Source organism: Scyliorhinus torazame, chromosome 12 (assembly GCF_047496885.1).
Source record: "Scyliorhinus torazame isolate Kashiwa2021f chromosome 12, sScyTor2.1, whole genome shotgun sequence".
Classification (NCBI taxonomy): domain Eukaryota; kingdom Metazoa; phylum Chordata; class Chondrichthyes; order Carcharhiniformes; family Scyliorhinidae; genus Scyliorhinus; species Scyliorhinus torazame.
Genome location: NC_092718.1, coordinates 174820408 through 174845546, shown reverse-complemented (window position 1 = coordinate 174845546; position 25139 = coordinate 174820408). Strand labels below are relative to the sequence as shown.

At 49.8% G+C, this 25139-nt stretch overlaps 1 protein-coding gene across 3 annotated transcripts in view; it reads right to left on the bottom strand.

Moving 5' to 3' along the window:
• The window catches only part of LOC140386752 (myeloperoxidase-like), a 103759-nt gene that overhangs the window by 34428 nt on the left and 44192 nt on the right, over positions 1 to 25139 (bottom strand). For all 3 annotated transcript variants that reach the window (XM_072469405.1, XM_072469406.1, XM_072469408.1), the window contains exon 6: positions 20626 to 20755. In XM_072469405.1, the coding sequence (XP_072325506.1) occupies positions 20626 to 20755 (130 nt within the window). The remainder of the gene's footprint in view (positions 1 to 20625; positions 20756 to 25139) is intronic.

Sequence of the window (25139 nt, the reverse complement as noted above, 5' to 3'; positions counted from 1 at the left end):
CGTGCTTAAAGGACTATGGAGCTCAGGATCGCCCCGGAATGCCTGCGGATCAGCCCCCACGCAGTGAACTCAGCAGCAGTTTTTAAACACTGGCAGACTTGTTTCGAAGGCTACCTCCGAACGGCCCCCAGCCGGATCACAGAAGACCAGAAACTGCAGGTCCTGCATTCGAGGGTAAGCCCGGAAATTTTCCCTCTCATAGAAGACGCAGAGGATTTCCAGACGGCGTTCGCAGCACTAAAGAGCGTCTACGTTCGCCCAGTAAACCAGGTCTACGCACGCTACCAACTCGCAACGAGACGGCAAAGTCCCGGAGAATCGCTAGACGAATTCTACGCCGCGCTGCTAATTTTGGGACGGGCCTGCAGCTGCCCGCCGGTAAGCACGGCTGAACACACGGACATGTTAATTCGCGATGCGTTTGTGGCAGGTATGAACTCTCCCCAAATCCGCCAAAGACTGTTAGAAAAAGAGTCGCTAGGACTCTCAGAGGCACGGGCCCTTGCAGCTTCTCTAGATATGGCCGTGCAAAACGCCCGCGCGTACGGCCCCGACCGCGCGGCAGCCCCTTGGGCTCCGTGGAACCCCGGCGCGACAAACCCCCCCCCCTCACAGGCTTGCGCGGTTCAGACGCCAGGTCATCCCGGGGGGGCCCGCTGCTATTTCTGCGGGCAGGCGAAACACCCACGGCAGCGCTGCCCGGCCCGCGCAGCGATTTGCAAGAGCTGCGGCAAAAAGGGCCATTTCGCGGCTGTGTGCCGGTCCCGGGGGGTCGCCGCTGTCCCCGGAGAAGAAAGAGTCCAGCGCATCCCAAACGCTCCCCAACCCCCCCAGCGCCCCATGTGCGACCCGCAGGCGCCGCCATTTTGGGTCCCAGCCACCATGAGGGGAGGATGGGCGCCGCCATCTTGTGACCCCCCAGCCATGTGCGATGCATGGGGGTGGCCATTTTGTCCACCCCCGCCGCCATCTTGGGACCCCCAAGCCATGTGCGATGCATGGGGGTGGCCATTTTGTCCACCTCCGCCGCCATCTTGGACGGACCCCAGCATCGACGGCTCCACGGGGTTCGAAGAAGACGCTGAGACACTGCGACCACATCTGGCCTCGGTGACGCTGGACCAAGCACGGCCCCGGACGCTCCAGACGACGACAACAACGGTGCTGATCAACGGACACGAGACACCATACCTAATCGACTCCGGGAGCACCGAACGTTTCATCCGCCCCGACACGGTAAGACGCTGCTTCTTGACCATCCGCCCAAGTATGCAAAAGATTTCCCTAGCTGCAGGATCCCACTCCGTACAGATCAAAGGGTTCTGCATAGTGACCCTAACGGTGCAAGGGAGGGAGTTTAAAAACTACAGGCTCTACGTCCTTCCCCAACTCTGCGCGCCCACATTACTGGGATTAGGCTTCCAGTGCAACCTGCAGAGCCTAACATTCCAATTCGGCGGCCCAATACCCCCACTCACTATCTGCGGCCTCGCAACCCTCAAGGTTGGACCCCCATCCTTGTTTGCAAACCTCACCCCGGATTGCAAACCCGTCGCCACTAGGAGCAGACGGTACAGCGCCCAGGACCGGACATTTATTCGGTCCGAAGTCCAGCGGTTGCTGAAGGAAGGCATAATCCAGGCCAGCAATAGTCCCTGGAGAGCACAGGTGGTAGTAGTAAAGACAGGGGAGAAGCAAAGGATGGTCATAGACTATAGCCAGACCATCAACAGGTACACACAGCTAGATGCGTACCCGCTCCCCCGCATATCCGACATGGTCAATCGGATTGCCCAATATAAGGTCTTCTCCACCGTGGACCTCAAATCCGCCTACCACCAGCTCCCCATCCGCCCAAGTGACCGCAAGTACACAGCCTTCGAGGCAGACGGGCGATTATACCACTTCCTAAGGGTCCCATTTGGCGTCACAAACGGGGTCTCGGTCTTCCAACGGGAGATGGACCGAATGGTGGATCAACACGGGTTGCAGGCCACGTTCCCGTATCTCGACAATGTAACCATCTGCGGCCACGATCAGCAGGACCACGACGCCAACCTCCAAAAATTCCTCCAGACCGCCAAAGCCTTGAACCTCACGTACAACGAGGACAAGTGCGTTTTTAGCACAAACCGGCTAGCCATCTTGGGATATGTAGTGCGCAATGGGATAATAGGCCCCGACCCTGAACGCATGCGCCCCCTCATGGAATTTCCCCTCCCCCACTGCTCCAAAGCCCTGAAACGCTGCCTGGGGTTCTTTTCATATTACGCCCAGTGGGTCCCCCAGTACGCAGACAAGGCCCGCCCCTTAATACAGACCACTACCTTCCCCCTGTCGACAGAGGCTCGCCAGGCCTTCAGCCGCATCAAAGCGGATATCGCAAAGGCCACGATGCGCGCCATTGACGAGTCCCTCCCCTTCCAAGTCGAGAGCGACGCCTCCGACGTAGCTCTGGCGGCCACCCTTAACCAAGCGGGCAGACCCGTGGCTTTTTTCTCCCGAACCCTCCACGCCTCAGAAATCCGCCACTCTTCAGTGGAAAAGGAAGCCCAAGCCATAGTGGAAGCTGTGAGACATTGGAGGCATTACCTGGCCGGCAGGAGATTCACTCTCCTCACTGACCAACGGTCGGTAGCTTTCATGTTCGATAATGCACAGCGGGGCAAAATTAAAAATGACAAGATCTTAAGGTGGAGGATCGAGCTCTCCACCTTCAACTACGAGATCTTGTATCGTCCCGGAAAGCTGAACGAGCCGTCCGATACCCTATCCCGCGGCACATGTGCCAACGCACAAATAGACCATCTCCAAACCCTCCACGAGGACCTCTGCCACCCGGGGGTCACTCGGTTCTACCATTTTATAAAGTCCCGCAAGCTCCCCTACTCCGTGGAGGAATTCCGTACTGTCACCAGGAACTGCCACATCTGCGCTGAGTGCAAACCGCATTTTTTCAGGCCAGAGAGAACGCACCTGATCAAGGCTTCCCGCCCCTTTGAACCCCTCAGTCTGGATTTCAAAGGGCCCCTCCCCTCCACCGACCGAAACACATACTTCCTGAACGTGGTGGACGAGTACTCCCGTTTCCCTTTTGCCATCCCCTGCCCCGACATGACAGCGGCCACAGTTATTAAAGCCCTGAGCACTATATTCACACTGTTCGGTTGCCCTGCATATATCCATAGCGACAGGGGGTCCTCCTTCATGAGTGACGAGCTGCGCCAGTTCCTGCTCAGCAAGGGCATAGCCTCGAGCAGGACGACCAGCTACAACCCCCGGGGCAACGGGCAAGTAGAGAGGGAGAACGGCACGGTCTGGAAGACCGTCCTACTGGCCCTACGGTCCAGAGGTCTCCCAGTTTCACGGTGGCAGGAGGTCCTCCCGGACGCTCTCCACTCCATCCAGTCGCTGCTGTGTACCACCACTAACCAAACGCCTCATGAGCGCCTCCTTGTCTTCCCCAGGAAGTCCTCCTCCGGAACGTCGCTGCCGACCTGGCTGGCGGCCCCAGGACCCATCTTGCTCCGGAAACATGTGCGGGCGCACAAGTCGGACCCGTTGGTCGAGAGGGTTCATCTCCTCCACGCGAACCCGCAGTACGCCTACGTGGCGTACCCCGACGGCCGACAGGACACGGTCTCCCTGCGAGACCTGGCGCCCGCTGGCAACACGCACACACCCCCGACACCGATCACCCCCTCCCTGCCACCGGCGCACCCCGCGGTCCTCCTCCCATGACCGACCAGGAGTGAAAATGAAGCAGACACCGAAAAGCTCCCTGGGAGATGACAACGCGGGAACAAGCACCTGCACCACCACCGGGGCTGAGGCGATCAACAAGGAAGACCAGACCGCCCGCTCGACTCGTGGCATCGGTGTAACACAAGAATGTTGTGGACTTTAACGAGAATGTTCTTTTTTTTTCCTCTTACGAATTTTGTAAATAGTTCACAAACCCTGTACATAGCCCAATGTAGGGCAAAGTGTAGAGCATTGAAAAGACATGCCAAAAATTTTCTCCTCCCAGGACCAGCCTTGTAAACCCCTACCACCATGCGAAGCACCACCCCGCCGGGTTCATTTTTAACAAGGGGTGAATGTGGTAGTATGCATTAGGGGTCATGTGGGACTGTGAAGCCGTGATGCTATTGGCTGACAGATCCCGGGTCCTGGTTGGCTGTTGATCTCTAGCTCCGCCCTGAAGGCGGAGTATAAGAACCAGGAGTTCTCCCCGCAGCTCCAGTCTGTTGCTGAACTGCGGGGAACAAGTCACGCTTAATAAAGCCTCATCGACTTCATCTCTATTCGTCTCTCGTAAGTCATTGTGCGCTACAAACTCTTCCTCAGGTTTATCTTGTTTTGTCTCTCATTTCATGCCTGGTTATTACCCGGTTTCTCCAATATTCAGATGCTTCACACAAATGGTTTTGAAACACTCGTATTTACCTCCTCAGCACCTGACCCTCTATCCCTCGTCCACAACACTGTACCCAGAGGTGGTACTTCCTCAGATATTTTCAAACATTTAATTACCAAATAATGGCCACCAGTCTCTTATGTTTGCTGCCAATTGCTCATTTTCTGTTTAAAATCCTGCTTGGATGATGTTCCTCCCCTCAGATTACTTACCATTTTAAAAATGATACACCCTGCCCTTATTTTGATACATTTCCATTTTAAAGTCCTTTGACCACATTTATAATGGAAACTTCCCGTGCAAACTTCCCTTCCTGCCAATTGTGCCACTACAAAACATTCGCTGGGAGGGTACAGTTACAGCATCACAAGTTTATACAGACAGATTGTATAGTAAATGCAGATGAAGAAATTTATCATGAAAAATGTTGACAGGAATTGCATGCCAGATGTACTATACTTAATTTGTTCACATGCTGCATATTTCTACATGAAGATAAATCATCAACCTGAGACTGATCTTAGAAATTAATCAGTTGGAAATACTGAGATAAAAGCAGTTTCTCATTCTCAGACTTCTATTGTGATCTCACATGGTTCATAAGGAATATTTTACCCTCTGCTGACATCCATGCCTATGGCTGGAGTAGCATTGACCAGTAGATTAGTAGATACCTGACTGCCACCGATTTTCCATGCCAGCCCATTTGCAAAACATATTTGGACCTTTCTGTGCACCTTTGGCCTTATAGAGGGAGAAAACCTAATGATTAAAGTGCACTCCCCCCTGTCTGACAAATGGTCAAATCGACTTGGAGGCCTGCATTTTTAGGCAGACGGAGAGGCTCACGGACTTTGTGAAAATGGCAGCAGAGGCTTGCACCCAAAAGTTCCACTCTAAAACCTGGCCCCACCCACTTTTACAGAGTGGCAGGGGGGGGAAGGGGTAGTTTCAGGGCAGCTTCTAATTTACAGATTTGTGGTGCACAGAGGCAAGTGCATATGCAAAAGTGCAACTGACTCAATCAGATCTGATTTTGATTAGTGGTATGGGTAAAACATGACATGTGCACTTTAGACCAGGAAGAAGGCCTAAAGAGTTTTCTGGAATGGTAGGATACTCTTTTAAATGTGGGGCCCCGGGATATCTTTGGGAGAGGTAAGGTGCTCTTTGGGATTGTTAAATTTAGATATGTAAAAACTGCAGAAACTCATTGGAACTGCCAACTCATAGGACTATCAAGCAAGCTATGAGGAGAACTATTAAGAGAATTGTCAAGAGAACTGTCAAGTTGATAAGCATTTTAAACCTCCTGCCCTTTAAAATTTAAAATAAGCAGCCTGCAAGGTCAAGAAAAATTGGTTCTTGCTATTTCACTCTGTCGGTTGACATAAGCCTTGGGGTTACCATTACAAAATTAGTGCCACATGACTGATTTCACAACTTTTAATTATCACAGTGGGGTGTCTGCTGCGCACATTTTGAATTTTTAGATTTAATTTACAAGAAGTGGACATCACTGGCTAGGCCAGCATTTATTGCCCATTCCTAAATGCATTTGAAAAGGTGATGGTGAGCTGCCTTCGTGAACCACTGTAGTCCATGTGGTGTAGATACACCCACAGTGCTGTGAGGGTGGGAGATTCAGGATTTTGATCCAGTGACAGTGAAGGAATGGTGATATATTTTCAAATCAGGATGGTAAGTAACTTGGAGGAGATCTTCATATGGTGGTTTTCCCACGTATCTTCTGCCCTTGCCCTTCCAGATGGTAGCAGTTGTGGGATTGGAAGATGCTGCCGAAGAAACCTTGGTGAGTTCCTGCAATGCATTTTGTAGATGATACATACAATGTACCAATCGGTGGTGGGCAGAGTAAATGTGTGTGAAAGGGGTACTGATCAAGCGGGCTGTTTTTTTCTGGATGGTGTTGAGCTTTGTGAGTGCTGTTAGAGCTGCACTCATCCAGGCAAGAGTATTCCATCATGCTCCTGACTTGTGCCTTGTAGATGGTGGACAGACTTTGGGGAGTCAGTGGGTGAGTTACTCGCTACAGAATTCCTAGGCTTCGACTTACTCTTGTAGCCACAGTATTATATGGCTAGTCCAGTTCAGTTTCTGGCCAATGTTAATAGTGGTGAATTCAGTGATGGTAATGCCAAGGGGCGACAGTTACATTTTCTCTTTTTGGAGACTGTCATTGCCTGACACTTGTGTAACTTCCAGCTCCAAGTGGTTATAACCTCTTTGGTGTGTGACAATGAATAAAAATACTTGTTCTTATAAGGGATTAATTGAAGTTAAATGTAATAAATGTAGTCTACATCTGCACCCAACTGCCTCCGACCTCTTTCCCAAGATGTCTGCCACAGCTCCCATTTCCATCCTGTTCGACTATTAATCCATTGACCGAGGATAATAATATGGGACCGGGGTTCGAATCCCACCAGGGCAGGTAGTGGAATTTAAATTCAATAAAATATCTGCAGCGGATTCTCTCTTTTACGGACTAAGTCCCCACGCCGGCGGGAGAACCGGCGCCAATCACTCCGGCGACAGCAGCCGACGAAAGTGCGGAATTTTCCGCACTTTTGGGGGCTAGGTGGACGGCGGAGGGGTTGGCAAAGCTCCAGCCGCGCCAAAGGGACTGCACGAGTTCACGCATGCGCCGAAGGGCCGGCGCGATCTCGCGCATGTGTGGAACCGCTGCCGTTGTTCCACACATGCGCAGACCAGCCGATGTATTTTGGCACATGCGCAGGGCGTTCTCTTCTCCGCGCCGGCCATGGCGGAGCCCTACACGGGCTGGCGTGGAAGGAAGGAGTTTTAGCCAGTTAAAATGGCTAACTCCCGATTTAGAATGGCTAACTCACGATTTAAAATGGCGAACGGCAAAGGCTGATGGGAAAGTCAGCCAACAGGACACAAACAAGCAGCTGCGGGTTGAGTGTGTATTTACCTCTGGAAAGGCCAGACAAGATCGATACCTGCAACTATCAGCATAACAAAACACCAGCCATCTGCATATTAATGAGCAATCCCCGGGAACAATGAGCAACATTTAGAAACATAAAGCCAAACCAGACTCCGTGGCGCCAACAGAAGCCTACACAAAGGGAGGTGAACGACCACCTCAAGACCACCCATCGATCAGGGAACCGCTCCAGCATTGGAGAAAATCGAACCAAGTGATTGGGACGAAGTCCAATCACTTGGAACCAGGTACAGGGTCCGCCCCGAAAGGCGGGAAGCCCCTGGGGACTATAAGAATAGAGTCCAAGTTCAAATCGTTCTTCTTGACCGGGTCACTCAGCAACGCGAACCAACCCTTGACAGTGACCGGACCAGCCATCGCTGAAATAGAGTAAGTCTTACTTCAACGCTCGCTACGAGATAGGCGCTCCTAGCTACCAATCTGTACCAACTTCGAATCCCGCAGGCTCAGAACCCGAACGAAAGGCCATTTGTTTCCCTGACCTGGTGGGCCAGTTCCGAGTTAAGTATTGGCCTGTTAGTCGTAGAAGTAGCTTAGACGTAGAATTTATGCATGAGTAGTGATTACTGTGTATAATAAATGTGCTTTGATTTAAATCTTACTAAGCGGTGTATTGGATTATTGATCATTACTCAGACTTGAACCACGTGGCGGTATTAGAAAGATACCTGGCGACTCAAGAGCAAAGGTGATAAAACAGAGCAATTAAACTAAGGCAAAAGTTAGCAACAGAGTGCCCCCACGGAACAGGCCTGGCAGAAGATCAGTGCGCCCCAATTGCGGACCAGGTCCCACCGTATGGGACCATGCATAACCCATGCCGGCAGGACTGGCCAGAAAAGGACGGCCCCTCGGCCCGGCGGTGCCCGGAGAATTGCCAGGGGGCCCGCTGCCAATGGCTCCCGACCGGCGTTGCGTGAATCTCGCCCCAGCCCCAAAACCACCGCCGGAGAATACGGCAGCCGACGTCGGGTCAGAGAATCCCGCCCCGCTGACCCGACGTCGGCTGCCGGGTCAGCAGGGCGGGATTCTCTGACCCGGCGGGGGGGTCGGAAAATCCCGCCACTGGAATTAGGAATCTAATGGTGACCATGAAACCATTGTCAGTTGTCATAAAAACCTATCTGGTTCACTAATGTTCTTTAAGGGAAGGAAATCTGCCACCCTGACCTGGTCTGGCCTACATGTGACTCCAGTCCCACACCCACAGCAACATAGTTGACTCTTAAATGCTCTCTCAAATGGCCTTGCAAGCCACTCAGTTGTATTCATCCGCTACGAAAACACAAAAAGAAATGAAATTGGATGGACCACCCGGCATCGAACCAGGCACCGGAAACGACAACGGCAACCCAGCCCTGTCGACCCTGCAAATTCCTTCTTACTAACATCTGGGGGCTTGTGCCAAAGTTGGGAGAGCTGTCTCACAGACTGGTTTAGCAACAGCCTGACATAGTCATACTCCCTGAATCATACCTTACAGACAATGTCCCAGACACCATAATCACCATTCTTGCATATGTCCTGTCTCACTGGCAAGACAAACCTAGCAGAGGTGGCAGCACAGTGGAGGGAGTTGCCCTGGGAGTCCTTAACATCTATTCTGGACCCCATGAAGTCTCATGGCTTCAGGTTAAACATGAGCAAGGAAACCATCTGCTGTTTACCCCATACCGGCCACCATCAGCTGATGAATCAAAACTCCTTCATGTTGAATACCACTTGGAGGAAGTGCAGGATATGCTTCAATGGCCAACACCAACAGTGGCTCAGTAGTACCACTACAGACCGAGCTGGCTGGGTCCTAAAGGACACAGCTGCTAGACAGGGACGGCAGCAGGTGGTGAGGGAACCAACAAGAGTAAAAAATATACTTGACCTCATCCTCACTAATCTGCCTGCTGCAGATGCATCTGCCCATAACAGTATCAATAGATGTGACTTCTTGTGGAGACTTCACACTAAGGATACCCTCCATTGTGTTGTGTGGCACTATCACCGTGCTAAATGGGATGGATTTTGAACAGATATCGCAACTGAAGACTGGGCATCCATGAGGTGCTGTGGGTCATCGGCAGCAGCAGAATTGTATTCAACCACAATCTGCAACCTCATGGCCCGGTATATCCCCCACTCTACGCTCACCACCAAGCCAGGGGATCAACCCTGGTTCAATGAAGAGTACAGGGGAGCATGCCAGGAGCAACATCAGGCATATTGAAAAATGAGGTGTCAACCTGGTGAAGCTGCGATACAGGATTACTTGTGTGTCAAATAGCATAAACAGCAAGTAATAGACACAGCTAAGTGATTCCAGAATGAATGCATCAGATCCAAGCTCTGCAGTCCTGCCACATCCAGTTGTGAATGGTGGTGGAGTATTAAACAACTCACTGGAAGAGGGGGCTTTACAAATATCCTCATCCTCAATGATGGAGGAGCCCGGCACATATGTGCAAAATACAAGGCTGAGGCATTCACTACATAAGTGCAGACTGGATGATCCACCTCGGTCTCCTCCGGAGGTCCACAGCAACACAGATGTCAATCTTTAATCAAGCCGTGGGCAGCACGGTAGCATTGTGGATAGCACAATTGCTTCACAGCTCCAGGGTCCCAGGTTCGATTCCGGCTTGGGTCACTGTCTGTGCGGAGTCTGCACATCCTCCCCGTGTGTGCGTGGGTTTCCTCCGGGTGCTCCGGTTTCCTCCCAGAGTCCAAAGATGTGCAGATTAGGTGGATTGGCCATGATAAATTCCCTTTAGTGTCCAAAATTGCCCTTAGTATTGGGTGGAGTTACTGGATTATGGGGATAGGGTGGAGGTGTGGACCTTGGGTAGGGTGCTCGTTCCAAGAGCCGGTGCAGACTCGATGGGCCGAATGGCCTCCTTCTGCACTGTAAGTTCTATGAAATTTCTATGAAATATGATTCACTTCACGTGGTATCAAGAAATGGCTGAAGGCACTGGATATTGCAAAGGCTTTGCACCCTGACAATAATCCAGCAACAGGACTGAAAACCTGTTCTCCAGATCTTGCCGTACCCCTAGCCATGTTGTTCGAGTACAACTATGCTACAACACTGACATCTATCCGGAAATGTGGAAAATTGCCCAGTTGTGTCCTGTGTACAAGAAACAGGACAAATCCAACCTGGCCAATTACCGCCCTACCAGTCTACTCACCATCATCAGCGAAGTGATGGACGGGCAGCACGGTAGCATTGTGGATAGCACAATTGCTTCACAGCTCCAGGGTCCCAGGTTCGATTCCGGCTTGGGTCACTGTCTATGTGGAGTCTGCACATCCTCCTCGTGTGTGCGTGGGTTTCCTCCGGGTGCTCCGGTTTCCTCCCAGAGTCCAAAGATGTGCAGGTTAGGTGGATTGGCCATGATAAATTGCCCTTAGTGTCCAAAATTGCCCTTAGTGTTGGGTGGAGTTACTGGGTTATGGGGATTGGGTGTGTAGCCATGTAAAATGGCTGCGTTCCGATTAATCTGGCCAAAACCCAGTTTAAAACGGCTAACCCGAAAGACTGCTGGGAAAAGCAGCCAAGAAGACACAAGCAGGCAGCTGCAGATAGGTTTGCATAGTCAGCTCTGGGAACGTAGCCCAGATCGATACTCAGGGCTATCAACAGCCCATCAACCCAGGTATCCGCAGTTGCATTCAGGACTGTTTACACCTAATCTACTCAGACATCCACAGTTAAATCGGCTATCCCTCGGAACAATTGCAACATATTAGCAATTGAATACCGGGCCAGACCTGTCGCCGCCTGCAGTGGCCAAAACAAAGGCAGGTGAGCGACCACCCCCCGATCGAGGAATCGCCTCACCATTGGACACATCGACCCCAGAGATTGGGGACAGAATCCAATCACTTGGGACTCAGGGTCAAGGGCCGCCCCGTGAGGCGGGAAGCCCCTGGGCCCTATAAGAGTGAAGGTCCAAGTTCAGATCTCTCTCTCTCTCATCTTCGCCTGCTCGAGACCTTCGCAAGACCAGCTGGGTCTGCGATACCCTTTGGGATAGGTCAGGACGACCCGTAGTCGCAGCAAAGGTTAGGGGACAGCCGATCGAGTTTCTCTGGGACACAGGAGGGTCCCGTACAACCTTAAATTCCTCCACCCTTGGTAAGGACACGTGGCCCACCACATCCACTATCACCCTCAGCGGCTTCACAGGCACTCACAACAGGGGCATATCACGACCCCTATACCCATCCAGATCGGAAATATTAATACAAAGCACCCTGTAGTGTTAGTCGACCTGCCCCCACCAGCAGAGCACATTTTAGGGATCGATTTTATTAACTCACATCACCTCTCTTTGGATCCAGTCAACCAGTGTGTCTGGAAGATGGCGAAATCCGCTAGAGCCCCCGCAACACTCAATATAGGGGACTACATGAACAAAATCAGCGCCGTAGGCGAGTTTTGGTTCAACCCCACCACACTCAGCACGGACCGACAGGTTAGGGCAGTCCTGCAAAAGAACAGGGCAAGCATTTGCAACCCACAAACACGACTGTGGACGGATGACCAGTTCCGTACAGATAACCGGACCCTAGACCCCCAAAACAGTACGGATTCCCCCGAGAAGCAGAGGGAGAAATCCTAAAGGTTATAGAAAGCTTATTGGAGCAGGGCGTCCTAAGATCGGTAGCCTCAACTAATAATGCCCCGATTTGGCCAGTAAGGAAACCCGACGGATCATGGCGCTTGACCATTGATTATCGGGAACTCAATAAAGTCACCCCCGCAGCAGCCCCCACCGTTGCAACAAGTCCCGAGACCATGCTCAAACAGGGACTCCATGCCCGATATTTCAGGGTTTTGGACGTCAGTAATGGGTTCTGGTCCATTCCATTGGCAAAGGCGTGCCAGTACAAATTTGCCTTCACTTTCCGAGCTCAGCAGTACGCGTGGACACGCCTGCCACAAGGCTTCCACAACTCCCCCTCCATTTTCCACCGACAGCTGGCAAATGGACTAGCAAAATTTTCTCGCCCCGAATGTCTGGTACAGTATGTAGACGAGCTACTACTGCAGACAGACACAAAGGAAGAGCACATTGAGCTTCTGTCCGAACTCCTGGAGTTACTACACTCCATTGGCTGTAAAGTAAACCCCAAGAAGGCCCAAATATTGGAAGAAAAGGTGATATATTTGGGTACTATCATCACACACGGCAAACGTGAGATCGAGCACAAAAGAATTGACTCGATCGCTAAATTGCCCCTTCCCCAACACGTGTCAGCCCTCCGGTCGTTTTTAGGACTGGTTGGCTACTGCTGAAACCACATTGACGGTTTCGCCAGCAAGGCAGCGCCCCTCTCAGACCTCCTAAAGAAAGGAGCCCCCTGGGAGTGGCTTCCACAGCATACGGAGGCTGTGGAATCACTAAAACAGGCACTCATAGCCGCCCCCGCACTACAAGTTCCCGACCCGCTTTCCCCTTTCGCCATAGAGGTAGCGACCACAGACCGCACCCTTTCAGCCGTGCTCCTGCAGGAACGACACGACCAGCTAAGACCCGTAGCTTATGCCTCGCGAATTTTAGATGCTGTGGAGCAGGGATTTTCAGCCTGTGAGAGGCACCTGCTCGCAGTTTTCTGGGCAGTCCAGTACTTTTCCTACATTACCGGACTGAACCCCATCACCATCTTGACCGAACACACCCCCACACAACTTTTACTGGACGGACGACTTAAAGACGGTACCGTCAGCCAAATCCGCGCTGCTAGGTGGACACTTCTCTTACAAGGACGGGACATCACAGTAAAACGGACAAAGACTCACACATACTTAGCGAACAATCTACAATACTCCGGAACCCCCCATGAGTGTGAAATCATCTCGCCCCACCATAATACAGGCCCCTTTATAGCCAGAACACCCCCCAGAAAACTAGCCACTCCATCTCAGAACCCCCCTCACCCGGACACGTGTGACCCCAGCAGGATTTATGTGGATGGATCTTCCACAATCCTGGATGGGCAACGCATAACAGGTTGTGGGATTTATGTGGAGGACGCGCAGGGACGCGCCCTCGAAGAAATCGCATTAAAATTGCCCGGGCACTTAGGCGCGCAGGCTGTAGAGCTTGCGGCCATCGCCTACATTGCAGACCACCCAGATTCCTTCCCCAGCCCAGCAGACATATATTCAGACAGTCTAAACGTCTGCAACAGCCTCACCGAATTTCTGCCCCTCTGGGAAACAAGAGATTTGTTTCCGCGGATGGAAAACCCCTCCCCTCAGCCCTATTACTCCGCCATATTCTGGAAAAGGCCAAGAACAGGAATTTTGGCATTATAAAAGTCCGCCGCCACCATCGTTCTTCCCCCCCTGGAAATGTAAAAGCCGACGCGCTGGCTAAGGCAGGATCCAGGCATGGGTACTTTTGGAAGCCCCCCGGGAGCGCCCCAATGAGTGCGCCAGTGAGTGCAGTTCAGGTCGCGCAGACTAGGATCGAGGATCTAGTAGCGGCCCAGAAGCAGGATAGCGCTCTCACTGAGATCGTGAAAGGGAAGTTTCCAGCCTCATACGAGAGGTTCCGGAATACCACAACCACACATGATGGTGTGGTGTTAAAAGACAGCCTTTACGTGGTTCCTGTACAAGATAGGAATCAGATGATCTGTCTATTCCATGACGGCCATGGACACCAGGGAATAGAACCCACCGCAGCCCACCTCAAGCAGCTTTGTTGGTGGCCAAATCTTAAAGAGGATGTATCCCATTACATCGGAAATTGCCTCATCTGCACGCAAAACAACCCAGATAGGTAAGCCAAAAAGGCACATCTCAGCCACACCCGACCCGTTAACGGCCCCTGGACTAACCTCCAGATTGATTTTATAGGTCCATTGCCCCCTTGCAGGAATGGCTATCAATATGTTCTGGTGGTCATTGACACTTTTACAAAGTGGGTGGAAGCATTTCCAGCCCGCACCAACACCGCGAAAACCACCGCCAAAATCCTAACCCACCACATCTTCACAAGATGGGGACTCCCCCGCAGTATTGAATCGGACCAAGGTTCTCACTTTACGGGACGGGTCATGCAGAACGTCCTCACGATATTTGGCATAATCCAAAAATTTCACATTGCTAACAACCTTCAGACGAGTGGTATAGTGGAGCGCATGAATCGGACCCTAAAAACCACCCTTAGAAAAATGGTCCAGCAAAACAACACCACTTGGGATTCGGTCCTCCCCTTTGCGCTGATGTTTTTGCGTAACACTGTTTCCACCTCCACAGGTTTCACCCCACACACCCTCATGACCGGACGCCCCATGAAAGGAACAGAATACTTGCTAGGTTTAGACCTAACCAGCCCCGAAGTCACGGCCCTCACCCACGAGAAGGCCGTGGAACAACTACTTGCAAATATAGAAACGGCTCAGCTAGCAGCCGCTGTTAAATTGGGAACTAAAAGAAAACAGAGCAAGGCCTGTTTTGCTAAGGCAGTACATGCCACGGAGTACAACATAGGACAGCAAGTAATGTTGTCCATGTACAACCACAGCACGTTTCTGTCTCCAAAATACTCGGGTCCCTATTCAATTACGGACAAAATAAGCCCGTCGGTATATAAAATTAAATACCAAAATGGTAAGACTGCATGGTTTCACATAAACCAGCTCAAGGTTTATGGACCACAGTCAAACCACTCCCACCATGTCATGCTTGACACAGCCGACTAAACCCCGCCCACATCCAACGTCACCACACCCACCCCTTCCACATCCAGCCCAGACACGGACTCGCCACCGACTCCACCCACGAACTTTACGCTCCTCCCCGGAACGCCCGCAGACTGCAGCAGCACAGACAGCGACTGTGACTCTGACGACAGCCACAGCACGCCTCCCTACCATCCTGGTCCCACACCCAGCAACTCCGACCTCGACTCCAGTGACCCCTTCCTCATCACCTACTTAAATAAACCCCACCACCGACCACCAAACTACACGGACGACCCCGACTTTGTCCCCACCCAACTCGACACCACTCATTGGCATTGCGACAACTCCTGCAGACTCATCCGCAATGATGAGGACGATCCCAACTCACACCACGCAGCCCTTTCCGCCCTGATCCACTCCAAAGTTTGGCACCTGGGAGATGGTGACGACCTTGGGCCTGACTGCGCCAACCCTTTTGCGACCCTGTTCGCAACCGAGAACTGAGGTGTCCACATGATGATTTAAAGGAGACACTTGGTGAAAAGTGTTGTCCTTCCTGATGGAACCTGCAGAATGTTTTATGTTGTCTATCTGTTTGTTAAATGTTGTTCGTCCTACAGGAGAATTCTCTCACCGCCCCACACCCATTCACCTGAACCTTTAACTTTTCCCACTGACACCTATCGGCCCATTCGGCCGATACCTCTGAGGACTTGCCTCAGACACCCGATCGTAGCTATTCTTCTGATTTGATGGTAGAATCAGAACAGTAACCCCACCATGATGACTACATTTTTGTCCATTCTTTGGTCGCTCAGGCAGTGGAGAAACGGCGTGAGACCCGCCCTGCCTGGGGACCCCCCCGTTGGTCAAAAACGCTCGGGTAGGGAAGATACGGTATTGGTAGCCGTCCTACCCGGGGACTCCACCCAAATCGTACCCGTCGCGGCCCACTCGCACCTCATTCGAACTTTTCTTTCAAAAACCGTTTTATTTTATTTAGGCAACCTTTGGGTTGTTGGCATTGGCTATACTCAGTTGTGCAGTACAGACCATGCGCCTCCGCAAGTGGAAAAGGAGAGCGTACCGCGCTCGAACGCCGGTCTATCGGATCCAATCCCCGATATTCGGCTATGACCAAACCCCAGACCCCCGCGACATATGAATAATAAAACATGCACTGGCGGTTTTTTTTTTCCCTGTAAATAAAAAGAGAATGTGTGGAAATGTATGATCCTGAGCTCGACTGCCAAGCCAGGAAAGAATATATTACATGTTGTAATTGTTGGTGTATGTTTAGAGAGATAAGATTGTAAAATACTTGAAGAATTGTTTAGGTAAAATTAGAGGGTCCCAGTTTATTTTTTTCCAGACACATGCCCCTGCCTGACATAGCGCCCTCAAGAATTGTTTAGGTAAATTTTTGTGCATAGCTAGGGTCAGAGTAGTGGCCATATGGGAGGTGCCCACCCCCCCAGTCGGGAAACGAAGAGGACAAAATTTATGTGATCCTTCACGCTTCGCGTTAGGATCACAAGGCGGGATTGTAGCCATGTAAAATGGCTGCGTTCCAATTAATCTGGCCAAAACCCAATTTAAAACGGCTAACCCGAAAGACTGCTGGGAAAAGCAGCCAAGAAGACACAAGCAGGCAGCTGCAGACAGGTTTGCATATTCGGCTCTGGGAAGGTAGCCCAGATCGATACTCAGGGCTATCAACAGCCCATCAACCCAAGTATCCGCAGTTGCATTCAGGACTGTTTACACCTAATCTACTCAGACATCCACAGTTAAATCGGCTATCCCCGGGAACAATTGCAACATATTAGCAATTGAATGCCGGGCCAGACCTGTCGCCGCCTGCAGTGGCCGAAACAAAGACAGGTGAGCGACCACCCCCCGATCGAGGAATCGCCTCACCATTGGACACATCGACCCCAGAGATTGGGGACAGAATCCAATCACTTGGGACTCAGGGTCAAGGGCCGCCCCGGGAGGCGGGAAGCCCCTGGGCCCTATAAGAGTGAAGGTCCAAGTTCAGATCTCTCTCTTTCTCATCTTCGCCTGCTCGAGACCTTCGCAAGACCAGCCACCGTGTATAACAAGTTTGAATCCAACGATCGCTATCCGGTAGAGACACCTAGCCACCGACCTGTAGCAGCCTTTTGAATCCCGCGGGCCAGATTTGATTGGACAAGCCATTCATTTCCCTGACCTCGTGGGCTCTTCCTAAGTTAAGTATTGGCCAGTAGTGATAGGTTTATTATATAGAAAGTAGTGTTAGGGTATTTATCTTGCTTGTTGTATATAATAAATGACCATTGTTTTAATCCTTACTAAGCGGTGTGCTGTGTTATTAATCATAACCTGAACTTGAACCACGTGGCGGTATCATAAAGATACCTGGCGACTCATGAGCAAAGGTGACCTAAACAGAGCAAATAGACTAAGGTTAAAAAGAGCAACAGGTGGAGGTGTTGACCTTGGGTCGGGTGCTCTTTCCAAGAGCTGGTGCAGACTCGATGGGCTGAATGGCCTCCTTCTGCACTGTAAATTCTATGATCAACAGTGCTATCAAGCGGCAATTACTCAACAATAACCTGCTCACGGGTGCTCAGTTTCGGTTTTGCCAGGTCACTCAGTTCCTGACCTCATTACAGCCTTGCTTCAAGCATGGACAAAAGAATTGAATACCAGAGGTGAGGTGAGAGTGCCTGTATTTGACATCAAGGCAGAATTTGACAGAGTGTGGCATCAAGGGACCCTAGCTAAACTGGAGTCAATGGGAATAAGGGGGAATCTCTCTGCTGGTTGGAGTCATACCTGGCACAAAGATGGTTGTGGTGGTTGGAGGCCAATCGTCTCAACTTCAGGACATCACTGCAGGAGGTCCCCAGGGTAGTGTCCTGTTAACTTCAGCTGCTTCATGAATGACCCCCCTTCCATCATAAGGTGAGAAGTGGGGATGATTGTGGATTACTGCGCAATGTTCAGCACCATTCCCGACTCCTCAGATAATAAGCAGTCCATGTTGAAATGCAGCAAGACCTGGACAATATCAGGCTTGGGCTGACAAGTGCAAGTTACATTTGTGCCAAACAAGTGCCAGGCAATGACCATCTCCGACAAGAGAAGATCTAACCATCGGACCTTAACATTCAATGGCATTACTATCACTAAATCCCCACAATCCATCCTGAGGGATGGGGGGGGGGGGTTTATTGATCAGAAACTGAACTGGACTAGCCATATTAATACTGTGGCTACTAAAGCTGGTCAAAGGCTAGGAATCCTATGGCAAGTAACTCACTTCCTGACCTTCCAAAGCCTGTCCACTATCTACAAGGCAGAAGTCAGGAATGTAATGGAATACTCTCCACTTGCCTGGATGAGTGCAGCTCTAACAACATTAAAAGAAGTTCAACACCATCCAGGATAAAGCAGTCCGCTTGATTGCTCCCTTTCCACAAACATCCACCACCGACGGATAGTCGCAGCTGTGTGTACCGTCTACAAGATGCACTGCACTAACTCACCAAGGTTCCTCAGACAGCACCTTCAAAATCTATGACCACTACCATCTAGAGAGATAAGAGCAGGAGATACCTGGGAACCGCACCATCTGGATGTTCCCCTCCGAGTCATTCACCACCCTAACATGGAAATATATCCCCAGTCCTTCACTGACGCTGGGGCAACATCCTGGAACTCCCTTCCTAACAGCAGTAGATGTACCTACACCTCAAGGACCGCAGCGGTTCAAGAAGGCAACTCAGCACCACCTTCTGAAGGGCAACTAGGAATGGGCAATAAATGCTGGCCTAACCAGCGACGCCCAATTCCGTAAATGAATAAGAAAAGTAATAAATTAGCATGGTGTCATTGGCAGATGGTAGAGAATATCTTGAACTAATGTCACGTGAGGGGACCTTTAAGAAATGAGTGTTTAAGAAATGTACCTTTACGGAATGGGTGTTTACTACTGCAGTGATGTCAGAGAGTGGGTGGAGCTGGGCTGTCTGTCAGATTTTTACTTTCGTTTTAGGCTGTTTGCTGCAGGGTGTGTTTTAGTTTCGTTTTCAGAGTTGAAGCTGAAGCCAGACAAAGCAGGTGTACTGCTGTTCTCTCTGCCATCAAAAGACTATCTCTTGATTATTTGGTGAATTCAGAATTATAAATGTTCTCAGTAGTGAATGTATATCTAATGTGCTTCTGTGGAAAGGTGTTTCTTCTGTCTTCTGGGTGTTGTTAGGGAAGTTATTAAGGATTACTTAGTGTTGTATTCTTTGGGGGTTGAATTGATGGTTGCTAAGATGTTCACTGTATGTTTCAAAAAAGGTTAACTTGTGTTCATAGAATAAACATTGTTTTGCTTTAAAAAAATACTTTTCCATTTCTGCTGTACCTCACCTGTCGAGTGGGCCGTGGGCTCCCCATACCACAATCTATTAAAAGTTGTGTGTCACGTGAACTCCATGATACACTTTGGGGTTCTCTACACCCTGACCCATAACACAAAACCGAAACACAAGACAAACTATGAACTCAAACAAAGGAATGCAAAAATGCAAATCACATTTTTATACAAAAGGACAAAGCAATAAGACCACGAATGAAGTAATTGCAGAGTATAAAATGGTAAGGACATGCAGGGCTATGTGCCAAATGCTGGAAAATGAGATTAGAATACTTAGGTGGTTGTTTTTGACCGGTGCAGGTGCGATGGGCCAAAGGGCCCTTTCTGTGCCATAGACCTCTTTTACTCTATGACATTATTCTTGAATTTCCAAATATTGAATTAGATGCACAATTTTGATTTTAACGCTCTGTCATGGTACAGTCAGTTTTGTATTTGATGTAGATTCTAATGAATAGGAATAGCTTTGTGCATGAAGTGTGCGTGTCTTTAATTGGCTTTGCTACACAAACCAAACTCTCACACTGACAAGCATTTTATCATATTTTGCTGTGAAAGCCGTCAAATGATAAAAGAGACCAGGAGAGATTTTTCCTCACTGTGTGCCTGCTGTACTGTACTAACAGTACTGTCTCAGTATAGGCTGTGCAGTGGGAAACCCAAAGGCTGAAAACATACCCACCATTACCAGAGATTCTTATATCTATAATAAGATAATAACATTCCAGTGCTGAGAACCACTTGTTCTTCCAGCACTGTCCATTCGGAAATATCAGGCCATACATCAAGTGAGTAGTTTGTGTGTATAAACATTACACCAACCTTAAAAAAAACACACAGAGTTTCTCAATTCCTTCAATCTCTCCTCGGTCAAATAGGTTATGTTTTATAATTCAAACCTGCTGTTATTTGATCACTACTTTTGGACTGATCTCATCACTTTCTCTGATTTGCATTCATCCTGGTAGCCAGCACAATTGGCCTTTGAAATATTTCTGATTGAAAGAAGGTTGGTACCTGAATAATAATCCTTCTTTGTTGATGTTAGAGTGACTAGGTTCTCTTTGATCGATCTGGAGCAGCAATGATAATTACCAGTGGCAGGGGGAATTCAGAATATAGTTTCCCTTCTATCCAGCCTTTTGGAAGGGAAAATCCATCTTCATATTGGGCTGGGAGCCAGCGGACAAAAGGCGTGTTGGTTGTCCCCAGGTGAGCGGTCCTCCTGGGAATGAATGAAGAAAAGCATCAACTTCGAATCCGCAATGACCTTGAATGTTAGGATGAATAAGATTCTTTCTCTTGTTGGGACTGGTTTGATTTCTGGAAACAGGAACATGTTCATTGTCGTGCTTTTCACTCTCTGCACTTGCAAAGTGAACATAAAAGCAGCCAGTGAAAATTCATTTCATGCACTTATCCTGCAGCAGGGACAAAAAAAAAGCAGGGCTGAATTTACTGTGTCTTTACCACAAATCCCTCCAGATTCCTCTGGTTATTGCCATCATGGGGTGCCATCCTTCTATTTTTAGGCTGAGCGCTCCCACCGTGGAAAATCAGGACTGATTCTCATTGGTGCTAGGGGCGAAGTTAACATGCCATTCAACGGTACGTAGAAAATCTTTTAAGGAGGATCAGGGTTTCGCTGGGTCTGAGAGAGGCGGGGTCTAATTTCCCTGACAATTCCCGCTCCTCAGAGATCGGAATGCCATTTTCAGGACTTGCGCCAATTCACGCCAGTGGGACTCACAGCTGCGGGGAGGGCTGGAGCATCCTATAATGATATTTAAATCAGGTTTAATGAGGTGTTTGCATGTTCCCACAGGTCTGGTTGGGAACTTTGTCGGGCCAGCAGGGCAAGCTGGCAGACTCACAAAGGGATTGACACCCGGCCTCAATCCTGTTTGTGGCCTCACGCCCGATTCACCGGGCCATCACAATTGATGCTGCTGGCTAGCGGGCCCAAAGAACCCAACAGGTGACACGTAGGGACACGTACACAGCCTCTTGGATCAACCTTGACCTTTTGTTGAGTTCAATGCATTGGACGGGAGGTCCCGGCAGGTCAATCATCCAATTCTGGAGACCACAGTAAATTACCTGAAGTTCCATGAATCTTGATGTTAATTGTAGGGTGTGAATCATTTGGGAAATGTTGCCCACAATGGCCACGTTTCCATTTCTGATTTATCAGGGTTTCATCGCCAATAGTTTTAGATTTAAATAGTTGGACTTAGCTCATATATTAATATTCTTATGATCATTGGAGAATCTGTGCTGAGGTTTCAGGGCTCGGGGATCCAGATTTGTGTCAGATCTGCTGAGTTTTAGGCCCATTTACAATGCACTTGAATTCCAATTTGGTTAAATGAATATTAGTTTGTTGCATGTGATAAAGGGAAATTTAGGACAATGTTTTAGTTTATCTGATGTCTACATCTGTGTAATCTTGTATTTATATATGTGGATCATTTTTCGTCTATAGCTTTGTATCATGATTCACTTCTGTATCACTTCAGGGGGTGGAGTTTCCCACTCCTGCCAGTGGCAAGAATCGTGGTGGATAGGGAAAATGTAATTTGGTGCAACTGAAAAAGCCTGTTGCCCACTGGCAAAAAATTAGTTAAAAATTTTGTCCTCCTGACTTTAGCAGCGGATTGAAGAGGGATTGATATTCCCAACGATGGAGCCCCATTTTCATTCATTAGCATCGCATGCACACCTAAAGGTCAGACCACCTCACTACAATGAGGCCACAAGGTCTCTACAGAAGTAAAACGGTGCTTTTGGCCTTTTAAATATGGCACCAGGACCTTTGACCCCATGAGGATATGGCAGAGTGGGCGTATCCTTGTCCACTCCACTCTGAGACTCGCCATGCTCCTCTTTGCAGCATAATTAATGAGGAAAAAATGGAAGATCACATTGTGTTCATGCCAGATTTTCCACCCACCAACGGACTCAAGAATGGAAAATACCACCCAGAGTGGTATCTTCAACTCTATCATCTGGCTGTTTTCTGTCATGTTTCAATACATCTGTCTTACTGTGTCTTTACCTCATTGTCTCCTTAACCTCCATATTATTCCATATCCACATCTCGATCATCCTACATCTATACTGTTCTTTGGTTTTTTTCGGTAATTATAGCCAGGAATTTCCTCACATCTGTTCCTCCACCACTGCCATAACTTCATGAGAAGTAAAATCTGTTTATGATGACCGAGGAAATTCCTGCCTCATAATTCTGTATTACGTTATCTACATGCAATATTATGCTATGTTTGTATTTCTATTGTTCTATCTCCAAATATCTGTATTATCATTAATCCACAATGCTGCATAATTTTGCATTGTCTGCATTGACAGCGAGGTGGCCAGTAGAATTGCCAGAAAAAACTCCGCATTTGTCCGTTTATACAAAAGACTATGTAGGAACCAAGGTATCAAACTTACAAGACAACTTACTGTCGACAGATCCGTGGTAATATCTATCCTCCTACATGCTTCTGAGCTTTTCCAGACCTACTAACGACACCAGACATATGAAGCAGTTGGACAGGTTCCACTTGAAATGCATCTGGAACATCATGGACATCAAGTGGGAGGACAAAGTGCCCAACACTGATGCATTTCAAAGAGTATAAATGCTTGGAATTGAAGCAATGATCATCAGAGCCCTGCTCAGATGAAGTGAACAGTACATATGACTGACAATTAAATCCCTAAGGTGGTCATGTGTTCACAATTTAAACTTGGACACTGCCTGCAAGTTAGTTCGAGATTAAGATTCAAGGAATCCTTGAAGGGAAACCTCAGGAAATGTGACTTTTCCACACGGCCATAGAGAAAAATGCACAAGGAATAACTGATGGGGTGCAATCTCTACCGGAAATAATACAGGCAGCTATGGACAAAAGGCAAACTAAAAAGTCCAGATAGTATCAACAAAATCAGACAATTCATCTTGGCCCACATTGTGGAAAGGCAGGTCTGCAATTCTAACCATGTTAGAATGCACAACAGATTACTCTACGCACGCAAGAATGGTCATATTTGATAAGAGTGTGAAACTAACAAATCATTCTGTGTCGATACCTTTGTCTGAGTCTTGCCTCTGTAACCTTCCAAGCAGCCATCTATTGCACCCATCTCACTTCCTTCCACTAGCTGATCTTCCATCTTCCAACCTTCATAAACCGAGTTTAACCAAAACGTTGCTGCAGGTGTCCGAACACTACCAAGCTCTTTGTCCGGTACCCCTGTTCTCAATGGTTTATGTTAGCTCCCAGTTAAGCAATGTTTCAGTTTAAAAATTCTCATGCATGTTTTAAAATGCTTCCAATACCTCGTTCTCTCTATCCTTGTAATCGGCTACAGCTCTACAACTGTCCAAGAATGCTGCATCGCTCCAACTCATGTGCATCCCCAATTTCCTTCGCTCTACCATTAGAAACTGTGGGCAAAAGTTTCTTGGAAATCGGCAAAGGCCAATGATGGGCAGGAAGTGCAGTGTTGAGCATGCTGATGGCAATGGGTGGCTTTTCCCACCATATAGTGTTGGAATTATTAAATTAATACTTCATGCACTGATTCCATGCGGTATCGCTGGCGGTGTGGCCTCTGATTCACCCATCTCGCCATCACCTCAGTGCTGCAATCTTCGGGCGCTACATTTAGAGGCCGCCCGAGGGCACAGCGGCCATGCTTTGAAGATCACCGAGAAGCGATGGCTGCCAGGAAATCCCGAGAGATGCTAATATACTAAAATGAGGGGCGGAATTCTCCGGAAACGGCGCGATGTCCGCCGACTGGCGCCCAAAACGGTGCAAATCAGTCGGGCATCGCGCCGTCCCAAAGGTGTGGAATGCTCCGCATCTTGGGGGGCCGAGCCCCAACCTTAAGGGGCTGGGCCCGCGCCGGACGAATTTCCGCCCCGCCAGCTGGCGGAAAAGGCCTTTGGTGCCCCGGTAGCTGGCGCGGAAATGACATCTCCGGGCGGCGCATGCGCGGGAGCGTTAGCGGCTGCTGATGGCATTCCCGCGCATGCGCAGTGGAGGGAGTCTCTTCCGCCTCCGCCATGGTGGAGACCGTGGCGAAGGCGGAAGGGAAAGAGTGCCCCCAAGGCACAGGCCCACCAGTGGATCGGTGGGCTCCGATCGTGGGCCAGGCCACTGTGGGGGCACCCCCCCGGGGCCAGATTGCCCCGCGCCCCCCCCAGGACCCCGGAGCCCGCCCGCGCCGCCTTGTCCCACCGGTAAGGTAGGTGGTTTAATCTACGCCGGCGGGACAGGCATTTTAGCGGCGGGACATCGGCCCATCCGGGCCGGAGAATCGGGGAGGGGGCCCGCCAACCGGCGCGGCGCGATTCCCGCCCCCGCCGAATCTCCGGTGGTGGAGAATTCGGCCACGGACGGGGGCGGGATTCACACCATCCCCCGGCGATTCTCTGACCCGGCGGGGGGGTCGGCGAATCTCACCCGAGGTTCCTAACATTGAAGATGGGAAACGTCGCCTGCCACTGATGCGGGGAGGGGCCGATCGCGGCAAGCTTTCACGCCGACGTAAAAGGCGACTTTGCACTGCTTCCGATATTTTCCGCTCCCGTC